This window comes from Amphiura filiformis, chromosome 3 (genome assembly GCF_039555335.1).
Source record: "Amphiura filiformis chromosome 3, Afil_fr2py, whole genome shotgun sequence".
In the NCBI taxonomy this organism is placed as follows: Eukaryota; Metazoa; Echinodermata; class Ophiuroidea; order Amphilepidida; family Amphiuridae; genus Amphiura; species Amphiura filiformis.
Genome location: NC_092630.1, coordinates 77,823,609 through 77,845,520, shown reverse-complemented (window position 1 = coordinate 77,845,520; position 21,912 = coordinate 77,823,609). Strand labels below are relative to the sequence as shown.

Genomic DNA, 21,912 nt, shown 5'->3' with positions numbered 1-21,912 from the left:
ACAACACAGCACATGCTTATAGCATTATGATCCAAAATACAATCCTACCACAATGCAGCAGCGTAGCCAGGGGGTTGGCAGAGTGAACCAGGCAAACAATTTACCTGACAAAAAATGAGAGAGGAAAGTGCCCCCTGACAAAAAATGAAAGAGAAAATTGGGAAGGGAAAGAAAAGGGGCAAGGAGCCTGTTTCCCAACAAAATTCACCCTGATCATGAGCCAATATAGTGCAAAGTGCCAAATGTTTGTATGCTACATTATACAGTCTCTCGGTATACGTCCCACCGATAATACTGGGTCAAAATGATGCAACTGGGAAATTTGTTTGTCTTTTCCCCAAATTCCCCCCGACCAAGAAAGCAGGCTCGCCCGTCACAATGCATTACCAAGGAAGAGGAGGAATGGTCTACTACTGATCATTTCTAAGCAGGCATCTCTAGAAGGTACCTGGCCATATTGTGTGTGTACATGGAATGGATTACAGCTGAGCTAACACAATTAGGATCATTGAACTGAAATTCAATAGCCAAAAAATGTATTACTTATTTGCTAACATCAACAATTTTGATAACAAAGTTGAAATAACATTAAAATGTTGTACATATTTCATAATAAAATGGATATTACCTACAAATTGTATACATTCTTCAGATGAAATCAATTGTATAAACAATTGATTAAATGACATGGGTGACACACCCAGAGAAGAGAGGCACAAGCCTGCTGAATATGTGACAGGTTTGTCTGACATGCCTTATCTTGTGTTAACTTCAGTGGAGGAAAAGACTTATCCAGTTTCCTCCTGGTGTCAATGCTCATCTCTTGAACCAGTCTAGCAGTCCTCTTCTAGGTTCACCAGAAGTCGGCGATGTCGGTGAAGAAGCACCTGATGATGGTGTGGTGGCGCTCTCTGGTGATGATGGTGACCCGCTGCTTCCTGTCTTTTTCTTACGTTTTGCTATATGGCATGGGATGTGATTAGATGAAGATCAGTATGTGGTAAGTAAGAGGCAACAAATGAGTAAGTAGGATTATTGTTAGATTTGAATTGTTAATGAAATCAATGTAGTTTCATGTAGATCCATTCACCAAATGTTATTTATTCAGGTTATGAGAGATACAAACAAGTTAATTATTCACAACATTTATTGAATAGACATTGGGTTAATAATGAGTGATGATTATGGGTTTGGGAAGAAAGGGAAAAACAAAACAAAAGAGAAAATAAGAATGTTGTTTACAATGGTATACATGCAACATAATTCAATACATTACCTGAGTATATACACAAGGGTGCTATTAACTATGTAATGCTAAGTACTGACAAAGCAATATTACCTCAAGTCCTGCGTTGCCCTACCGTTTTTTAACTGTACTGTTATTATTAATATTATTATTATTAAGGACATGTTTACATATAAATTATAACCCCGGGACCCGAGTTAATTTGGGTTATACCTGGGTTGAAACAATTTCAGTTCACACTATAGCAACTCTCATGAAGAAATCTACTGAAAAATGCAGGCGTGTACATATTCTTCTAAATTACAATACAAAACAAAATGGTCCTCTCAAATACAGCTGCAACTTTTTTCAAAAGATGAAAAGGTGAAACATGCACAATGTTCATAGCAAAGAGTACCAACTCAAAATGCACCATTTCGGTAAATCCCATAAGCCTTTGCGGGTAGACTCGATGTCGTCACAATGCCTATGTGCACATCGTTACCATGCACTTCACAGCTTTCAAATGCACAGTAACAACGTTTGCTAAATGATATGCACATCGGTGTGATGTCCTACCTGCAAAGGCTTATGGGATTTACTCAAAAGGTGAATTACCCTGTGTGTAGTTATACTATGGTAAATCCACCATTTTTGTTTGTCACTCATGGAGGGTAAACAGTGTGCCTCCACACACACGCAAGCTGTGGCATATTTAAGCTTGAGCGTTAGATAGGTTTGCGCAGGCAGCACACATTTTGGCACCATGCAGAATGCAAACAACTACCCACTTCAAATTGAAGTTTGCCAAGCGCATGAAATAATCCAGAGGTACATTATTTTGCCCTCCATAAGTGACACAGAAACATGGCAGAGTCGATACTCTCTGATTCTATCTCATTGCAATAATCTCATCTAATATTCCCATCCTTCACTCAATTTGCCCCACTGCCACAACTCAAGCAATTCAAACCCCTCCCTCCTCCTTCCTGCCTTCTACATGTATCATCCATTGTACCTTGGTGTTCTTCTGCAGCCTGGCAACCAATCAGTCCTTTTTGTCTCAGATTCAAGATGGAGTCTGCTATGATGCGGGCATTATTTCTCTGGTAACCGCCTGATGTGACCATAAGAACAGGAATAGGTTTATCTCTTTCTTTCTTAGCAAATTCAAACACTATCTGATCTCTGTTCTTTATGCCCTGTGTAAAAACAAAAGAACCGCATAAAAAAGGTCATATTTCAAACCAAAACAAACAATGCTATGGGGCCTGTATTTAGATATTCTTTTTATTCTTTTTGAGCATTCTTTTTATTTTATTGTTGGTTGCAGTCTTCTGCTCAATAATTTTTGTTTGTTTTCTTCTGTCAATCAAAATGGCCGACATGCTATGTTCAGATTTTGATGCCTCATTTATGCTATGTTTTTGTATATCCTACCAGGTATAGGAAAAACAAAAATGCTATTACATATACATGCACATTATTTGCCTTTTATTGATGATGGACAAATGTGGCAAAGTTGGCATTCTACTGTTCTGCTATCTAGCAGAACTACACACTGATGTCAATGACCCCAACAAAGGTCAACATTACACAGTAATATGTGTCCTGAGGAATAGACTTTTAAAAAAAATTCAAATTCTTTTTCTTTTCCTCCCATCATTGCATAACACCTTGGTTATTATAGATTGCATACTGAGCTATGAAGATGATTGAAACAAATCTCATGTATTTGAGGTACAGAATCTACCCTACATCTCACTCTTACTGCAGGAGAAAGACAGAGATTTATCAAAAGACAATCAAAGTGTGTCGGCATATTTCCTGGATTGTATACCAAATTACACTTGCTCTCTATAAATCTTTCTCATCACATTACCCAAGTGTGGTCTTCATTTGTGCTTAATCGTGTCTTACCTCTGCTGTGATAGATAGCGCTCCCAATGGATCTCCTTCTAAGCAATCTGTCCCTGCATTGTAAACTATGATGTCTGGTTCAAACTCTTCCAAAGCTTTCTTCAAATGGCTAAAACATCAAGCAAAATGGAATGATTCAAGGTAAGATACATCTTAGTAATAAATTGATTACTGACTTTGCTTTAAAAATAATGGACAGGGTCATTAGTATGATACTTTGCACTCCAACTAGGCAACTCTTGAGATCTGTTTCTCAATTCCTGCACCTGATATTGATATGATCATAAATTAAAGCATAATAATGAGACAAGATCTGGGGTCCATTTCACTAAACTTTACAAAGCTTTGTAAGTCTCTAAATCATTCGTAACTTACGACTGTTCCATTTCACTAAACTTATCTACGAACATACCCTTTGTAAGTAATAGGGATTTAATACAGGGACCCTTCGTAAAGTTACATTGGGTATTCATAACTTTACAAACGGTTACTTGTGTTACGAAGGGTTAAAAGTTTAGTGAAATGGACCCCAGATCCACTCAGAACTATGTAGGGCATTTTGAAAATTGAGTTATCATCATTACTAACTTAACTAAAAGTACTGATGTTTTAGTCCAAAGTCCTTGGTTGCAAAGTTATGAACTTGTACCTTTCTTTTGTTTTGTTTTTTAATTGTTTTTGCTGGTCTGATTGGATTAGATTGTGTCATATCATAACATTTGATATAACAAGGGAGGAGGATATTAGGTAATAGTCTACTATTCAGGTTGCCTACTAGTCTTTGGGTATGATTACTCTAGAAACAATTAATGTATTTGTGATCATGTGACACATTTATAACCAAAGAATGAACAAGAACCTATTAATGAAAGATATACCAATAAATATTTACTTACTTATACACTTTATCCAGGTACTCCTCATCTCCTGTGAAGAAGTCTAGTTCAACCTTTCTTCTAATTCCTCCTGAAAAAAAAAACCGTAACAATATCACAATAGTGAAACACTTCTACAGGTAAGCATACTCTCATTTATAAACTTTGATCAGTATTAAATTCCATGCCCATGAATAGTGCATGCTGAGCCATTTACCATGCTTGCAAAATTATACTATGCTGAATTCAAGTTTATGTTTAGTTTTCATCACAAGACACCAGTGACTATCAAAGAACTAAACCTGGAGCCAGTGGAGTCACCTTAAATTTTATGTCTCCAGTTTGTACAGCAAAAAAAAAGATTGTTTGCCTGTCCTCCTCCTTTGACCAACTGTCCCAAACGTTACGACCAAAAACTTTTATTTTTTATATTTTCGTTTAAAATCACAAATTATTCTGTAGAAAAAATTGTCTGGTAAGCTAGGGACTTTATGGATATAAAATAGTTATTTCATGCATCTCAAATCACCCAGCAAAACCGGGTCTTTTGAAATTACAATTTACAATTTTGTAAATCAAAAAAGTTCAAAACATCCACTGCCCACTATGAATAAATGTTAGAAGTATACTGAAAGTTTTGTCAAACAATACAACATGATGCTTCAGCATTTATTGTGTGTATTAATTGATTTTATATAGTTGGTGGGTGTTCTTGTTCTACATTAAAGTAATACAAGCAAGCTATCATTTTTATTTGCCTAACCTCAATCTATTTCCATCTTGAATTCCATCAGTCAAAAACTTATTATTCTATACAACCTGTGAATTCACACACATAAATATAACTTACTCTTTGCAAATCCATCATGAGGGTAGATATTTCTATTGTAGACATCCATGATATACACTTTGTCCATCATATCCATAAAGTCTCTGGCATGGCCATTGCCTTGGTGGGCATCAAGGTCTACTATCATAGCTTTCTTTATCAAGCCAAGTTCTAACAAAAACTGTAGACAGAACATAAAACATTTTACAAATGCAGGATATAAAAAAACATTATTTCATTTAATATGCAAAATTGAACCAAAAAGTCAATAAAACATTAATTCATAATCACTATGCTCATACTGTTGAGATCTTTCAGTCATTCCTCTAAACATACTTCTTCTTCTTTAGTGAATTTAGTCTCTTATGGTTGCTTCCGTAGTTCTGAAGTGTTTAACTGAAGTGCCTCTTTAAACTGATCTGGGTTGCCAATATCAGTTATGGTATGGGGTAGATCATTCTAGTCTCTTACTGTCTGTCCATGGGACATATGAAAATTTGTAGCTGTCAGTGCGAGTTTGAATTTACGTGAAAGAATTTGTGTTTGAACGCCTGGTATGCCGTTGAGCCGGCGACAAGTGCGAGTGGACTGGCAGTAGGTGGTCCGCTAAAACTTTGCCCAGGATGGTTAAACGTTGGATCTTTCTTCTTGTGAAAAGCATCTCCAATTCAAGTTGTTTCATAAGGTCTGTTTAAGAATTCATATGGAGTACTTTGAATATTGAGGTAAAGGCACTTCATAAGTAGTGGCTAATAATGTTATGTACCCAGACTCAAACATTACTATTAGAAAGCTTTCTTGTAATAATGTGATGACTTATTCCCTATAAACCTACCTTGATAGATAGTGTAATGTCAGCATAGGCACAGAACCCACCCCCTCTATCGCTGGAGCAATGGTGAAATCCTCCACCAACATTGATTGCCCAACCTCTCTCCATCGCTAACTTGGCAGCCTACAAATATTAGATAAGATATTAGCAAAGATTTTAAAAGAGAGAATAGCTGGTATGTAAACAAAGAGTTATTATGTTACATTAATTGGTCATCAATATCAGTGTAAATGGATATTGCAAATGAGACTATTTCCCCTATCTCCAAATCATAAGATGGATTATACCATTATTAATCACTTCATTATAAGTCTGAGGTATTATAGATGTCAACATATTCCGAATTCAGTTTTATTGTTTTCATTCCACACAACACCATTGTGAGCATGTTTATTGAAGACCTCTTCTCATATTCAGTGACCTTTAGAATGATCTTGTACGAACCAAAGTAAACCGTGTTACATGTTATGTGTAATAATATGTGATATCATAGATATCATACTGAAAACTGTTTGTTTTAGGTTTGAAGTACACACAATATACGCAGAAATTCAACTGAATGAACACAGCATGACAAACGCTCGGGTTCCTGCGACTCAACCATGACAACGCCTCCATACAAAGGTTTTATATGGGACGCAGCAGCAAGCATAAAATAGCACAGTGTTCATTCAATTGAATTTCTGAATATTACATTGGATTGTTTTGAATGATCAAACAAAATGAGATACATGTCACAGCCATGTATGGTGTGTTAAAACTCTTTCAAAAAATGTGTTTTAGTACTTTGAGGGTCTTTTGGTATTGTGTGCTTAATTATACATCTTTTATTTTTTTAAATTTAAATATGAAAGTCTAAATTTAATTGGTAACATCTATATGTTAGACTAGACTAATTTTGCTCACTCCATTTGGGTATTAAAATGATGTTCCTAGTTCACATACATGTAGAAAACTTTCAATTGTCTTGGGAGGTTCTTGTTTTACAGGCCATCCAGGCTGCCTTCCATTTCACTTTGTTATTAATGCATGTTTGAAAATAAAGTTGACTTAACTGTTCATATCTCAGAAACTAGCATTTCAATTGTGATGCTGTTAAAAATGCAGTATTTTATGGTCAACTTGACTGAGACTCATTAGGAAGAACAGGGTTTTGTTCCCTGTGACAATCCAGTATGGCATATTGCCCACTGCACATGAGGATCTATGGAGATCTTATGTCCTTCCTTTAATGAGTACTACTTACCAGAATTGTGCCTCCAGTCTGTGTTCTTAATGGTTTCAAAACTTTCTTTTGCACTACAAAGTTTGGTAATAAGGCCACTGGTGGAACCTCTGTAATGCCAGCTACTGTGATACTCCACTGTAGAGTAAAAGTAAAAAAGTAAATTTCGGATTTATATACTGCCTTTTTCCAGATCTTGGAGGGTTCAAAGCACTGTAATTTCGCTGCCATGGTGAATCATCACAATCAGATCGCATCAACTAGGTTGCTACCGCTGGCGCAAACCTATCCGCACTTAAATTGTAACATCCACCAATTGACAGTGCAACTCCATAACCAAACAACTAATCACTGATTTTTTGAAGCAGGAGGAAACCAGAGATCCCAGAGAAAACCTGCCAGAGCAAGTATGGAATCGGGATAAACCAAGTGCACATACAGTCCTTGGGCACGGCCGGGCTTGAACCCGGGACCTCAGTGGTGCAAGGCAAGGGAACAACTGCTGCGCCAACTCGCTCCCCCAGAGCGAGTAAAAAAGAATAAAGATCAAGGTGCTAGTAATAGTTAAGTAGATGTCTGAAATGTTCACATAATTACAAAGCATATTTAAATGTAACCTTTTCAGTTTTAATGTATCGCTTTTCCAGCATAGCCATTCTATTTTGCAACTCTTGACTTTATATTTATAACTTTCAAAATGCATAAAACGTTAAATAAATAAACAAAGTGAAATGGCAAGATGGAGAAGGAACAATGTATATAACTCAGAATTCTGCATACTGAAGGAGAAATTGTGCAAATAGCTGATGAGAATGAATTAATATGTGACACAATCTGGTCCATGGAGGCCAAAGGAGGCAGGCAGTTTTGTAAATTGAGTTACTGTAATTATTACCTTATACAAACTTTAGGCTATCGTATACTGAAAACACCAAAGGTCTAGCATACTTGGTTCTAAAGTTATGAAGTTGTGTGCTGTCTATTTTCTTATGTATTTATTATATTTTACTATAAAACGTGAAACTACTAGTTACTAAATGCTGAATATTATTTAGCCAAAATTGTTTTATTAAATTAGCTCTACCTTGTTAAAAATTGGTATTGCGCACTGTGAAACGACTATCAAGTGACTATTTATGTTATTATATTTTACTCCATATTTTTGTCTTTATCTAAATTTCAAATTTACCACCTTTGGCCTCCATGGACCAGATCGTGTCATATAACTGAAAAAGAAAACATGCAATTAGTTATATTAGCTGATATAGGAGAACTCATGCAAATAGCAGAAATAACATGTACCCTGAAAGTGGAAAACCATGACAATAAGAACCGGTAAATGATGTGAAGTTAAAAATAGGAACACTGCAAATAAAGATCAAGACATCTGCTATGTTGCGTCTTACCAGATGATGGATACAAAGTAGAGAATTATGCAAGCCCCCAGCACCTAATATCAAATCTAACATTATATATTCAATCTAGATCAAGTGGTTGGATCTAAAGCAACAGCTCACTTCTTTATTAGATGATTGGCAACAACTTTTATTTTCTCAGACAGGTTGTTACAAACTGCTACTGTTTATTTTATTTAAAAACCCACTTAACAATCTCTTGTGCATAAACACTTTGTGATAGAAGTTGGGATAGAAAACCATCACAAGAGCTATAAATTAGAGTCAAGTTTCATGTCATGATGATACTCACAATCACTAGTTGACAAAATATACGTAATTTCAAGTGCTGCTCAATATAGATGGAAATAACAGAAAGATATATGCTCACACCTACACAGAGCCAATTACAAACAGTAATGCAATAAGATCCACAGTATAAGCTACGCTAAGTTGACCTATTTATATATGAAAATATTACCTATATTTCTTTCATATCATTTCTTATATAAGTGGGAATAATTGGCTTTGATTCAAATCTCAGATGCTATATTGAAAGCATACGTGTGTAACATGCAGAGTCAGAGTATACTGTGCAATTGATCAACTTACATACACTACTTGAATTTGCTTGTAAAGGACATGTTGCATTGATATCGCAAGCAGATTATTGATTTCCTCATTTGCCTTAACAAATCTAGCCCCCCCCCCCCATAGACCAGGGATCACTTCTTCCTAATTCTTGTAACCCAAATTCAACAAAGAAACAGGAATACTAATTATACATGCAGCATGCTGGTTAAAATATAATTATAAAATCTGCCTGTTCTATCGCCAAGGATGATGACATTTGAGTAGATGTATAGATAAACTAGATACTGCTAGCATAGTGATTCAGCTTACTTGTCCTGAATATTTAAATTTCATTCACCAAGCTGACATTACCACTGTATAAGCACATTTATCATGCATGCACTGATCGAGTCACTGTACACTGCATCATATATCATGCCATGGTCTTTGCAACTTTGTTAAAATCAAACAAAATATGATGGCTTAAATTTTTATTTTTGAAAATAAAACAAATCATACGTAAAGGATCTTTTTGAGTGTTAAAATAAGCTGGTTATGTGAAGAATACCTGGGTTTGTTATGAAATATTTACTTTGAAAGTGAGGACTCAAAATCACTGGATCATCATCAATCTCACAAAAGATCCTCAAAAGCAGATTTGCAAGTCAATTATCATCCATGTAGACTTACACACAGGCTGCAAGCATACCGAGGATGTGCCAATTGTCTTACATGTAGACTTACACACAGGCTGCAGACATACCCTGGGGACATACCCCGGGATGTGCCAATTGTTTTGAACCCTAATCTAATGAATGGGGTTACAAACCTCTCAGATTTTCCATCCAGCTTGTAAATTGGCATATATACCACTGACTTCATATTCTTATGCACATTTTAATGAAATACTTCACTCTGGGGATATGCAGACCATCAAGTTTCAGATGTAAGGGGGTTAGCTACCACACTGACTTCTAAAATACAATGGCTTTTTCAGTCAATCAGATGCGATGTACCCAGAGATGGGTAGAGCATGGATGCTTAAATGTATTTAATTCCAATCCCAGGGCCAGGTCTCAGGGTCAACCAATGGTCAGTCCTAAATAGGCAGCGAAGATTCAATTGAGTACATGTAATACATGTATGTAATACATGTATGTATTACATTAGTCTGCTAGTTCCAGTGCAATAGTGATATAATCTTGGATCATTGTGAATTTAACCAAACTGACTCTGATAGCATTATGCAATCAAATGGCATGGAACTTTCATATCCATGTATTATTCATCTAAGGTTTTATCGTACTGCATACAATAGATACTAGCATATGATGGGTCAACCGTAAGTGTGGGAGTGCATTAGCAACTGAAAGACAAAAGGAAGCTAGCACTCTATGTACGCTCAAATGAGCACAGTTGCCAGATTCAAACACATTTTCAGCCTAATTCAAGCACGCTCAGAGGGCACAGGCACAGGATATTCCAATCTATGTGTTAGGCTAAAAAAAAACACTGCACACATTGACTTTCATTCTTTGTGCGTCCATGTCAGCTGAAACAGCAAATTCGTTTTTTGTTTCCCTTTTTTTAATAGTTTTTTGCTATAAAATCATGAAATTCTGAGAAAAATTTGGAAGAAAAGTTACTTGATTTGATACTCGCATTGTTTAGGTATATATTTGTACTTCAATTGTGTAAATCAACCACAATTTTATGCTGTGTACTTCTGAACACTAGAAAATGCATGACATCTTAGTTCAAAATTTAGTTTATAAAAACTTTTAAAAAGTGTAAAAATCTTTTAAAACCTCATTCCGCATTCATTTTTGAAACTGCCATGGGATTTGAGACATAACATTATTTTTTTAGCCTTAATAATATATTTGGTTACATGACCATTCTACATGTACAACATACCGTATAGATTTGCCTAATGGTGCTATGGGCTCACTTGACATAAGTGGAATTTTAGGCACAACCTAAGAGTGCCCTCCCGTAAAATTCCCAACAGCAAAGAAGGGCACAGAAAATTAATTTGTGTTGGGATTTCAGAGGGAGCTCTCTATCTATTTGGACATGAAATTTACCCCAACGCAAAAAAGCCCAAGTGCGCCATTAGCCAAATCTTTACGATATTTGTTCAATGGCTGGGTTATTATTTAAATATTAACTGGTTAATCATATTATTATGAGGAATATTTTGTGGTTAATTACATTCATATGTATTTTCACAGGTTTGAAATTGGAATTATGCTTTAAAAAATTCTATTTTATTTAATCATCTTTATGAATAAAAGAAGAACATATAACCCCAAGATCAACTGAGATCCATACCGATCTCAGGCAAGGGTAAACACAATTACAAACAGCAAAACTAATTTTTTACTGCTTGTTAATAACGTGCATAAATAAGTATATCTGATTCTATAATAGATTCCCAACATTAAAAGACAGACTAAAAAGAACCTAGAAGGTTGTTATAAGATGGAACAGATATGATGCAGGCAAGTGACAGTGCAATAGGATGACATGTATAGTGATGAAGCAGGGGTTTACAACAGTACCTCAGGAATGGCGCTACCAATGTTCTCCTGTCGGTGGAGGATAGATAAATAATAAAATAAAAAAACAAAACAAAAAGAAGGCATGCTGAAGCATCTTGCAGTGATAGTGAGGAGAACAAGGTGTGACAGCTAACAAGATTCCATTGTCACAAAAATCAGTTTTTGTCTGTTGGATAACAAACAGCATATTTATATTGGGATTTTAATCAATTTGGTTCACAAATTCATAAAGCTCAATTCCAGAAACACTGATCATCTTCCATTTGACCGATTTTATCAACTAAATTGACCCCCATGATTTTCTCTGTTATTCACTCATCAAGAAATAGGCTAATGTCAGAGGTAACCAAAATGAGGGAGGGCAGGCAGCAGTGTTGGGATTTATGAGTAGAAGCATGCCTTCAAAGTGGGTATTTTATTTCCAACTTGCTCAACTAATACCATAAGACCAATTGAAAGAGGTTGTAAATGATAGCAAAGGTACCAAAAAATGGATTGATTTGTCTAACAAGGTCATAATGAATTTGATGATGAAAGGTGAAATGTCCTGTGAGATTCATGATGAACAGTGGCTTTTGAATCTTTTCTGAAAAACTTGGAATCTTTAATGCAAAAGAGACCTTACACTTGCTTGCTGATAAGAATAGCACTTGTTAACCTTCTTAGCATGTACACAACGTAAACACAGAACTGGGGTTCTGATTGGCTAATTGAATTATGTCATGAAAAGCTATCATACATCAACCACTAACCAAGCTATGTAAATGTGGTCCTTTATAGCGTGACCTAGTTATTTCATCCAAATAAACAGGTCATGTGAGTTGATCAGTGCAAGAGGGCACCATTCTTCTCTGCCAGTACTGTACAAATGTAGTACTGTACTTATGAAGTCAGTTTGGGCTATTGCAGTTGAAATCCATACACCCCTATTGGAAGACATGACCTTATGTAAGAGGTCCCAAATCATGGTCCTTATTCTGATTTAATCATATGGTTATTCATGTTAGTAACAAATTGTGCAGTGGAGTGAATAGTGAATTATGATTTGATGCATCTCATTTCATGTGCCGCAACTTTTCCTCAAAAAATACTTTTCACATTACTAACATATAAATTCTGATTGCACAAGTGATTATCTCTATGCTATACATGACCTTTGATAAAGTATGGTATCACACCCACCCACAAAGTATGATATCACACCCACCCACATGCAAAATACACATATCTCCCATTTCGGTACAGATCTGAACACCAAGTGTCCCCATATTTCTCTCATGAGTTCCGATACACCATCTGATATCAGCTGTCTTTTTTATTTGTGTTTCATGCCATGAAACTTTGTGAAATGATTGAATTTATGTAAATTTTCTATCTCAATGTCATTGTATTATGTCTTCCTCATAATGATGTTATTATCTGTAGTACAAAGGGCCAAGGACCTATACAATAAAATCTAAACTGAAACTGAACATCACTCTACAGGATGAGTACATAATAGCCATCAACTATATACACAAGTCAATAACTCAATAGGTATTCTTATTCAATATTTAAGTAAATCTAAGAAACAAAACAATATCTTGTATCAAATTTCTTTCTGTTTGCTGGGTTGGTACAATTTGTGACCCTACTTTTCATACCCGACTTTTCATACCCCACCTGACCCGACTTATTTTTAAAGTTTTGTTAGATATTCGCAGTTTATTCCGTTGGTAATCAAATATTAAGCAAATACCATACACATTTCCTTAATATTATTGATAAAGAACAGCATTTTCAAGTATTTTCTCATCTCAAATTTCAAAGCCTCGTTCAGCCATATTTAGATACAAAATTGTGATTAGTATTGATGAGTTTTGAGCCCTGTGCAATTCTAATCGCCTGGACTAAGGGATTGTTCAGAAATACTTTGAGGGAAAAAAAAAAAAAATGGAGGGGTCAACAAAGTTTTAGTCTCTAAAAAGGGGAGTCAAAAAAGTTTTTGCTCCTGATAGGGGGCGGGGGTCAAAAAAGTTTTAACAAGGAAATACCAAAAGAACAAGAACATACAACATTTCTTTTTGGAAGCTCGAAGACTTTACATTTATCCAGTCTCTATAAGAAAAGAGTATATGTATATATTCCACTGATAAATACCGGGTCAAAATGATGCAACCGACATTTTTTTTCCGTCTTTGCCCCAAAATTTATATTTTTCCACTGACCAAGAAAAATTACGCCCTGATAAACAAGTCTAAAGCACTAAAAATCTTGAGTATGTGCCCAGATGTTTCTCTCAATTTGTTATTTTTATTTAATTATTGGTTCTAAGAATGAAACATGAAAAAATTAGAATGCATACAATGAAATTAAACTTAATACAAGTCACCCTATAAAACTTGCATGCTTCAGTGTAGGAAATAGGCTTAAAGGCCTATAAATTTAAAAAATGTATAACCATTAAAACTTAGTGCATACTTGTTATAATGTAAATTGGGATTGAGTTCGTTACTGCACAAATCATAGGTTGTTTTTAAATTCTTGGAAAGGGTTGATCTAAAAGGTTTTGTATCTCCAAAGATGGGGGGTCAAAAAGTTTCAGGTTCTCTGGAAAACTGTGCACGTACGTAAAGCCTGTGCGTTGATACTCAAACTGTTGATAAATGTGAGGTAAGCACGTACATGTATATGGAAGGAATGAAGGGGGGGGGAGGGTCAAAACTTTTTGACTCCAATTTCCAAGTGCCCAGCCCCCCCCCCATGTTCTGAACACTCCCTAAACCTGGTTATAAAGTTTGCTCAAGCCAATCAATAAGTGTTTGCTTATATCACGATGCATTGACCAATTAAGCCTTGATATGCTAACTTCATTGAACTTGTTTGGAGCAACTGAGCGGTACACTGAAGTCAATACTCAATCTCAAATGTTGGTAGCAGTGAAAGGGCTGAATAACATGCAATGACAATATTGACATTTGTAATGTCACCATGCGTAGGTCTTAATGTGACAGACAGATATACTTCCTCATGAAAAGGTAACTTATGAACGACTGGTTTGGAGATCATGGCTGCGTACGAGGAGGGGCGATGTTTATAAATAATAATTTGTAAATTATAATTTTTCACCAATTACACTGATTTAGCCTTTTCAATTCGGTAGACTTCATTTACACTTTATTTAGTATTCATTGAAATATCTAAAATGATTTCTCATAACGATAAAAAGTTGGGTCAAGTGGGGTATGAAAAGTCGGGTATGAGAAGTAGGGTCACAAATTGTACCAACCCCTGTTTGCTTCTACATGTATGTAAGAGCTTTGTAAAAACATGAAAATGTTGAAATAATTATACATGTATGCAAATCCGCCTTATCTAATTTTATAACAAACTCTGGGGGAGTCTTGGAAAGAATATCAAAATGTGCTGTATTTTTGGAAAAAATCCCTACTTATTAGAGTTGTTGTAAAAGATGGCAAGAATTACCCACAGATGAATAAAGATAACAAATTTCATACACTTTCTAGTCCTCCTGAATAAATCAGTTTTGATTTTGGTACCCCATCCAGCTATCAGTGCAGTGTTGTTACTCAAGTAGGGATTTCTAGTATCCCAGTATCCGAGCACACTTCTGTATACCACATTTGCTCTGATACTTGATGTTGTTACAAATCTTCTTTTTTTACATTTTGTTGCTAAAAAAGTTGGATCCTGAAATCTTAACTAATGGAATGACTAGATGTTATTAACTGCATAATCAAGCAAAGTTACATCCACTGTATGTGCCAGAGGCACTCAGGGAGAGCAGGGTCTCTGGGATAGGATCTTGCAATAAGCGATATTGCAGTTTCACACATGCAATGCATTGTGGGATGGTTTTGGTACAGTTTGAACCCTGAACCCTGCCGGGAAACTTGCTTTAAATATTACCGGTAATTATTCATTTATAATTGTAATGAATGTTATCATTGCATGAAAATATTCTTTATAATTTTAAAACTTAAAAGATTATAATACATTTTTTAAATTTTAGTAAATCATTTAAATAAAATTTTATAATCACACACAAAAAAATGTTCCTGATAGGTCAGAGTTCAGCTGTATCAAAATTTGCCATAAGTATCCCACAATGCATGCTGATATCGCTTATTACAGATCATCTATACTTTGCTCACCAAACTTGGCACAAATATTACTTTCAAAATAAAACTGATTTTTGTATTGTTAGTAACAACTGACAGCAAACAGCAGCAATGGTTAAATAAAGTGAAGGAGGAAGTGGGCACTGCTTTCCACACAATGTGTGAGCCTTCTAGTTAGCATGAAACACCAGGGATAAATCTTGCTGTTAGTACAACAAACACAAATTTGACCAAAAAAAGTAGACACAAGGGCAATGTGTCAAGTTCAAAATACTAGTAGTAGCCCTCCTAAACAAGAAGTATTTTCAACCCAGCTGACATGACCTATATCTTCACCCCAGCATTGACATTCCTAAAAAAAATTGATTTCTCAGAAATGAGTCTCTTGAAAAATGCGCACTTTTTTGCATTGACTAAATAGCGTAGGTCTTACCCTTAGACTATTGATGTAGGAAGATGAATGAACCACCAACAAGTCTGCTTCTGTTGCCTCAAGGGGGCGCACTATTGTAGCTTCTGATAACATACCTTCTTCTGCGATTAGAAAAAAAGGGACAAATCACACATTAAGTTTTCAACCATTTATCATCATTGCCACAAACTAAACAAACAGTTTTATAATGCTCACTTTAAAATACTTTGTCAGGGTGGGGGTGTTTGGCACTCAAATATAATCTTATTTTTCATGCAGATGTGACAATGATTTCAAAAGAATGGAGCAGGGATCTGTGGGTCTTGTAGAAGAACTACATGGTCTTGAATTGATTTGAGAAGTTTATGAAAGAAGTCCTAAATGAGGTTGAATTTGGTATTTGAAATTGAAAAGTTGTTACTTTTAAATTTAAATGTTTTCCGGCCACCATGTGCACTCTTTTGAAAATGCTAGAAAAACATTCTGTGTAGACGGTGTGTACTGGGTTACATACATTTTTACTATGCATACCAATATCAATGTCACCATAATTGATTATCAATGTCCCACATACCTCTCAGAAACTGGAAAACTTTTCCCCACTTCCCTGAATCAAAAGGATGTAGCTTTTCCATTCCCAGAAAACCAATGTTATATTCTGTTGAATACACTATAGGCCACTGGTGATCAGCTACTTCTACAAACAGGTGAGTTTTATGAGGCTGCTCTGATGAAGCACCATCTCTGTCTTGAGGCTCAGTTTTTTGTACTTTTGTGTTTGGTTGGCCACTACTACATGCAGCACTAGCCTCTGAAGGTTCTTGTGTGTTCTGCCTAGATTGTTCTTCATTATGTTCATCAGTTCTTTGTGTTAAGTGTTCCTGCAATGTTTGCATTCTTTCAGTTGGTTTGCTATCATCTTGGGACACAGGTGATTGATTTGATGCAGTCTGTGAGTCCAGCTTGGATGTGTTCTCACTTGTGTCACCCATGATGGGTCCGGGTACAAAGGCTAGGATTGGCTTCTGTAAATAGCTAAATCAAAAAGGGTAAATGTGAAAAGCACCATTGAGACCTTCATTGATTTATGAGTTCATTTATGAAAGTTGCATCCTAATTCATACCATACATACTAGAATTCTTAAATATGGATAGTGCAAACTTAGTCTTAGTACTTACACAATTTCACCAGTGTGATGGTCTGATTAATATTATTCTGTACATGAACTGAAAACACCGAGACCTACGTGCAGCATTAATTAAAATCTTGAAGAGAAAACAAAGTCATAATATTGATCTTGCCAGAATAGAGGAGAATCTGTTCTCCCTATACTGCTCTGTATATACTGGTGCCATAAGCTATAATGTAGGGGAACATTTGAAGGTGTTCAGGTCCTTACCAACAACATGTGGAAGCAAACATAAACAGTTCTTTCACCAAATTCTATGATAAAAGTGCCTCTCCTTTCGATGCGATCAGAGTGTGACATGCAAACAGTATTCAGTTCCAAATGCACTTTATGCAAAAAACAAATACCCAATTATTCCGCCATGTCTGAATAATGATGGCTGTGAGTCCCGATTCTCCTGTGATTGTAGTACACTTACCTTTTCAATCTCTGACCCCACTTGCCTTCCACACCATCAAAGCTTAAGGTTACAGGCAAACTAATCAGTGGCCATCCTATCTGAACTCTGCCCACTATGGTTGAGGTTTTCACAGAGTTATGCTGTAAAACTTTCGCAAGATGGCTAAATATTCTGTAGCTCCGCATTTGGTATCTTCAGCCACAAGATTATTCAAGTACCTGTAGCATCATTATTCCTGTAGAATATAATGAAGTTTATGAAACATATTTTTGGCATCACAATGTCTTATAACTTGCTGGAAACAATTTAATCCTGACATGGCACCATGTTTTTGTGTAAATTTGTTTTGTGTGTGTGTGGGGGGGGTGTATGCGTAAGTGTTTGCCGGCAAATGAGGATGTTTTTATGAACTTTACATTCCAACCATGGACGTTACCAGTATTAAAATGTTACTGCAACAGACAAACAGAATAACAAGTAACAATGTATAATGAGAGTACATCCTCTACTGATATCAAATCAGTCCACCATTGATAAGTTAAAATATAACAAAATTGTGTCTCATTTGTGTAAACCAGGTCAAAGTCCTCTGTTAGGCGCAGAAAATCAGAAAAAAGACATGTCTAGGATAGTTGCATAGTTAAGTTAAGTACAGAGTCCCTGTTTGCCAGTAAATATGGGTGGGTGGGTGGGTGTGTAGGTATTCAATGTTTGCTTCATTTGCATTTTGAAGTGTGGAATTATAGTCCACATTTTCTTTCATGATATTTTCTGAAGATTTTGCTGCAGAAAATACCCCATAAGAGGCCTATGCTTAATTGTTTACCCATATGTCATTTTCAAAGAAAATCAGAGAAGCACATTATAATTAAACTGTTGATAGTACGTTATCTCAATGTCGTGGTATAAAACTACATTATAGACTTCAAACTTTGAACATATCACTTGTTTTTTTTAAACTGAAATTTCCCTGTAAATATTGACATTTCTTTTTGCCAGCCCTAAACCTTTCCGGATATATTCTTATCTCTCTTTTATTGACATACAGTACCGTACTACATGTCACAACACCTGTAATGTATGTATTTGTCATTGTGTCTTGTTTTACGTTAGACCAGCTAAGTCCATTAATTTTGAGTAGTAGATATGGGTAGTGAACATCACACATAGGGCAGCTACATACAAATCACAAATGTATGACAGATCGTTACAAGTTTGCAATCGAAAATAATTTAGCATACACAACAAGGTCCGATGTTTTCGGACGCAACGTAGCAAAGTGAGTTGCAAATCTTAGTTCCAGTATTAGATTTAATTTACAAAATAATGTTTTGAACTACTGGATGAATAATCTACACCAAGATAACAAGGTTTATTATAAGTCATTTAAGCCCTGCTATACATTCATGTCCGCCTAAATTGCGCTCAGGGCACGCATTTGTGATCACGCATCATCACGGAGTGTACCGGGTCTCTATACCAAATTTTCTATTGCAAATCACAAATCATTAACACAAACTGGGTAATTCAGTGCTTGAAGAAATAGCATCACACTACTTGGGAGTACATAATTCAACAAGATTTTTAAAATGGAACACACACATCAAAAAAAAAATCACAACAAATCAATATATGCAAGCATATCCTTGGTTTTGTGAGATGAAATTTGGGCTCATGCAATAAGAAAACCAGAATGGCGGCATTGCTTTGGTAAAAAAGGTCAACAGTAGAGTAAGTCTGTTCCGCCACTTGGGATCTGCACACAAAAGAACAAATGGGCAATTCCAAGCAAACAAGGACATGAATAAAACATAGTAAAAAAATAAAAAAATACTCAGAACTTTAAAACTACAACTACAAGTGCTACAGTGCTCAGCAAATATGGTATCAAATGAAAGAGGTTAACATGTTCTTTAAATTGTCTTGCAGTTACGTTGGTACATCTTTTATTTTTTACCATGATTGAATTTTTTTTTGAAAAGCCTGTTTTTGGCAAAATTTGTTTACTTGTTTCAGTGAAAATAGACCTACAATTTAAGATCTCCTTTGCAAATCTTTTATTAGAAGGTTTTATTTCATGTTTTAAATTGCTCAAGGAATATTGAAATTTACATATTCTATGTTAATTGTTTTCATTATAAATGTCGCAAAATATTAATATTAACAATAATTAACAACCTGTTTGACATCTCCATATATATTCATACATTGCTCACCTTTCATACACTCTTAGATAGCGCGATCCAATCAGAGCAATCGTTAGAAAAATCCAAACCATGCATTGATTGTGTATATTGTGCACTCCGCGTACTACGCGCAGTGCTTGCACACGCGTTAGTGTCGCGTAGGTTGATTCATTTTTGAACGGGTTGATGCATTTATATTTGGTTCTGTTTTCCAATATTTTACTGATAATTTTGTTTAAAAACGGGGCTTGTGCATTAGACGCATCAACATCAGCGCAAGTGCATTATTTTGTCTAATTTCTCGAGCAACAAGTAATACCCTACGCTACGCGCTCATTAACCTATTTCATACACGGAAGAAAAACACATGATTTTTGCAGGTTTTTTAAACAAAATTATCAGCGGCGCATCGGTGGAGTGCATTAGGCGCATCAATATCAGCGCAAGTGCATTATTTTGTCTAATTTATCTCACAGCAAGTAATACGCGTTCATTAACCTAAAATATAAAATAATAAGTGTTTTCATATTATCATATTTTGCGGTGAAAAATGATTACAAACGTGTAATTTGCATGGAGCAACAATTTCTTCGAAACCAACGGCTAAGTAAAGTATGTATGTGAATGCACATTAAACACAACACATAGTCACAGCACCTGTTGGAACTCAATTATTGGAACTGGAACTAAAATTTAGGCATGTAGACACTATCGCATGTTACATGAATGATCATGATGAATAATTTAAGTAGGTATCCTAGGTGAATTCAAATTTGCCATCAAATTGCATCGTTTTATATATCAAATTAAAGCCCTTGAGTAAACTAAGCCAAAACTGAAAACCTTTTTTTCATAGCACTTTCCGTAGCAAAGTTACATCTTGTCAAAGATTGACTTTCATCAAAAAGATTCAGCTAGCAAAATTCCCCAAAACGGCATTTCGGGGTGTTTCTAGATCTTAGTCTCATGGCGATGGCAGCTTTTTTAATGGAACTGCTATCAAAATCCTCTAAAATTCCATGTGCGACTTGATTATCACCATAAAAATCATATATTTGGGTCAAGTGAAGTATAGAAAACATATTTATGTAGGTTTCCTTCACCCACCTATTCTCGAAAAAAATTCAAATTTCTATGTAAATATGCATTGTGTTGGGGCCCCGGTCTCGGCGAATTCGCTGACTAGTAAATGTGTTAACTAAGGTTTGCCTAGGTTACCTAATTTAAGCTTACTTACTTGTTCTCAAAAATACACTGCCTGATTCTACGTACCAGCCGTGACACATGCAGGATAACCGCTGCGGGCACTTTTCCTTAAGACATTTGATATCATACTAATTATAACCAAGGATATATACAGTACTAAAAGTAATAAATCATGAAATCTACATGCACATCTCTCTCTCTCTCGATTGCAGCATCAGTCACGTCATGTCAGTTTTGTTTTGCTTCCCTGCTTCCGCAATCTAGTGCTGGGCGCTGGCATGTGTGACAAGAAAAATGAAAATCCCGCCCACGCGCAACTTATCGCGCTTTTTGGGCGAAAATCGCGAAGCGATTTTCGTCCTTATTGCGATGGGTTTTGGCATACTTATTTCCTCACCGGGTTCCTCACAGCGTTGCAGAATAAAAATAAAATAATCGTGCTGTCTATGTAATCAGGAAACTACAGAGGCGATAGTGTATATTTAAATTTGTCATTACTACTTCATGTTGATATTCAAACAGTGCTATAAAGTTGTCTTACCAAGGAATGTGTTTGTATTAAAAGAAATAATTGTTTTACAACTTGGATGAACTAGAATTACTTTTATGCAAATCCGAAAATTGCAACAGATATTTTTCATTTCTTTAAGATTTAGCGGTATTGCCAGATTGTACGTACAGTTGGGCTACATTAATAGCCTCATTATAGTTTTATTGATACTGGCAAAATACTTGCATGTATGTGCTTGTTGTTCTGCTATAGCGTATAGAATATGTTAATGATATCACACAGTCAAGTTATGTCAATATGACCTTTTCACGAGGCTGTGTTTATATAACTGAATCATTTATACAAACACAACCTTGAGTAAATTAAAGAGAGTACTTAAGGGATCTGGAATGGGCGTTTCGATAGTATTTTTTTGTGGGACATGAGAGCCCCGGATGAGAGCACATCAG

General features: G+C 35.6%; 1 protein-coding gene across 2 annotated transcripts; it reads right to left on the bottom strand.

The window, feature by feature from the left end:
- Nucleotides 1–381: 381 nt before the first annotated feature.
- LOC140149181 (histone deacetylase 11-like) lies at nucleotides 382–21,179 on the bottom strand. 2 transcript variants are annotated; one of them, XM_072171386.1, is made up of 11 exons: nucleotides 20,984–21,179; nucleotides 17,579–17,795; nucleotides 16,545–17,005; nucleotides 15,992–16,092; nucleotides 6,928–7,044; nucleotides 5,685–5,804; nucleotides 4,871–5,030; nucleotides 4,042–4,111; nucleotides 3,146–3,254; nucleotides 2,244–2,427; nucleotides 382–959 (listed from the first exon to the last, which is right to left on the bottom strand). In XM_072171386.1, the coding sequence occupies exons 2-11, from the start codon at nucleotides 17,743–17,745 to the stop codon at nucleotides 817–819; spliced, it is 1,632 nt and encodes a 543-aa protein (XP_072027487.1). In that variant the 5' UTR covers nucleotides 17,746–17,795; nucleotides 20,984–21,179; the 3' UTR covers nucleotides 382–816. The 2 variants fall into 2 exon arrangements, with proteins under 2 accessions (XP_072027487.1, XP_072027488.1); XM_072171387.1 differs by having other exon boundaries at nucleotides 21,019–21,179.
- Between the last annotated feature and the right edge of the window lie 733 nt (nucleotides 21,180–21,912).

Coding starts and splice junctions, on each gene's coding strand:
- LOC140149181 (XM_072171386.1), bottom strand. CDS start 17,745: ATGCGGAGCTACAGAATATTTAGCCATCTTGCGAAAGTTTTACAGCAT. Junction 4,112..4,870: donor TCATGATGGATTTGCAAAGA/GTAAGTTATATT, acceptor TTTTTTTTTCAG/GAGGAATTAGAAGAAAGGTT. Junction 960..2,243: donor GGCTGCAGAAGAACACCAAG/GTACAATGGATG, acceptor CATGCCATATAG/CAAAACGTAAGAAAAAGACA.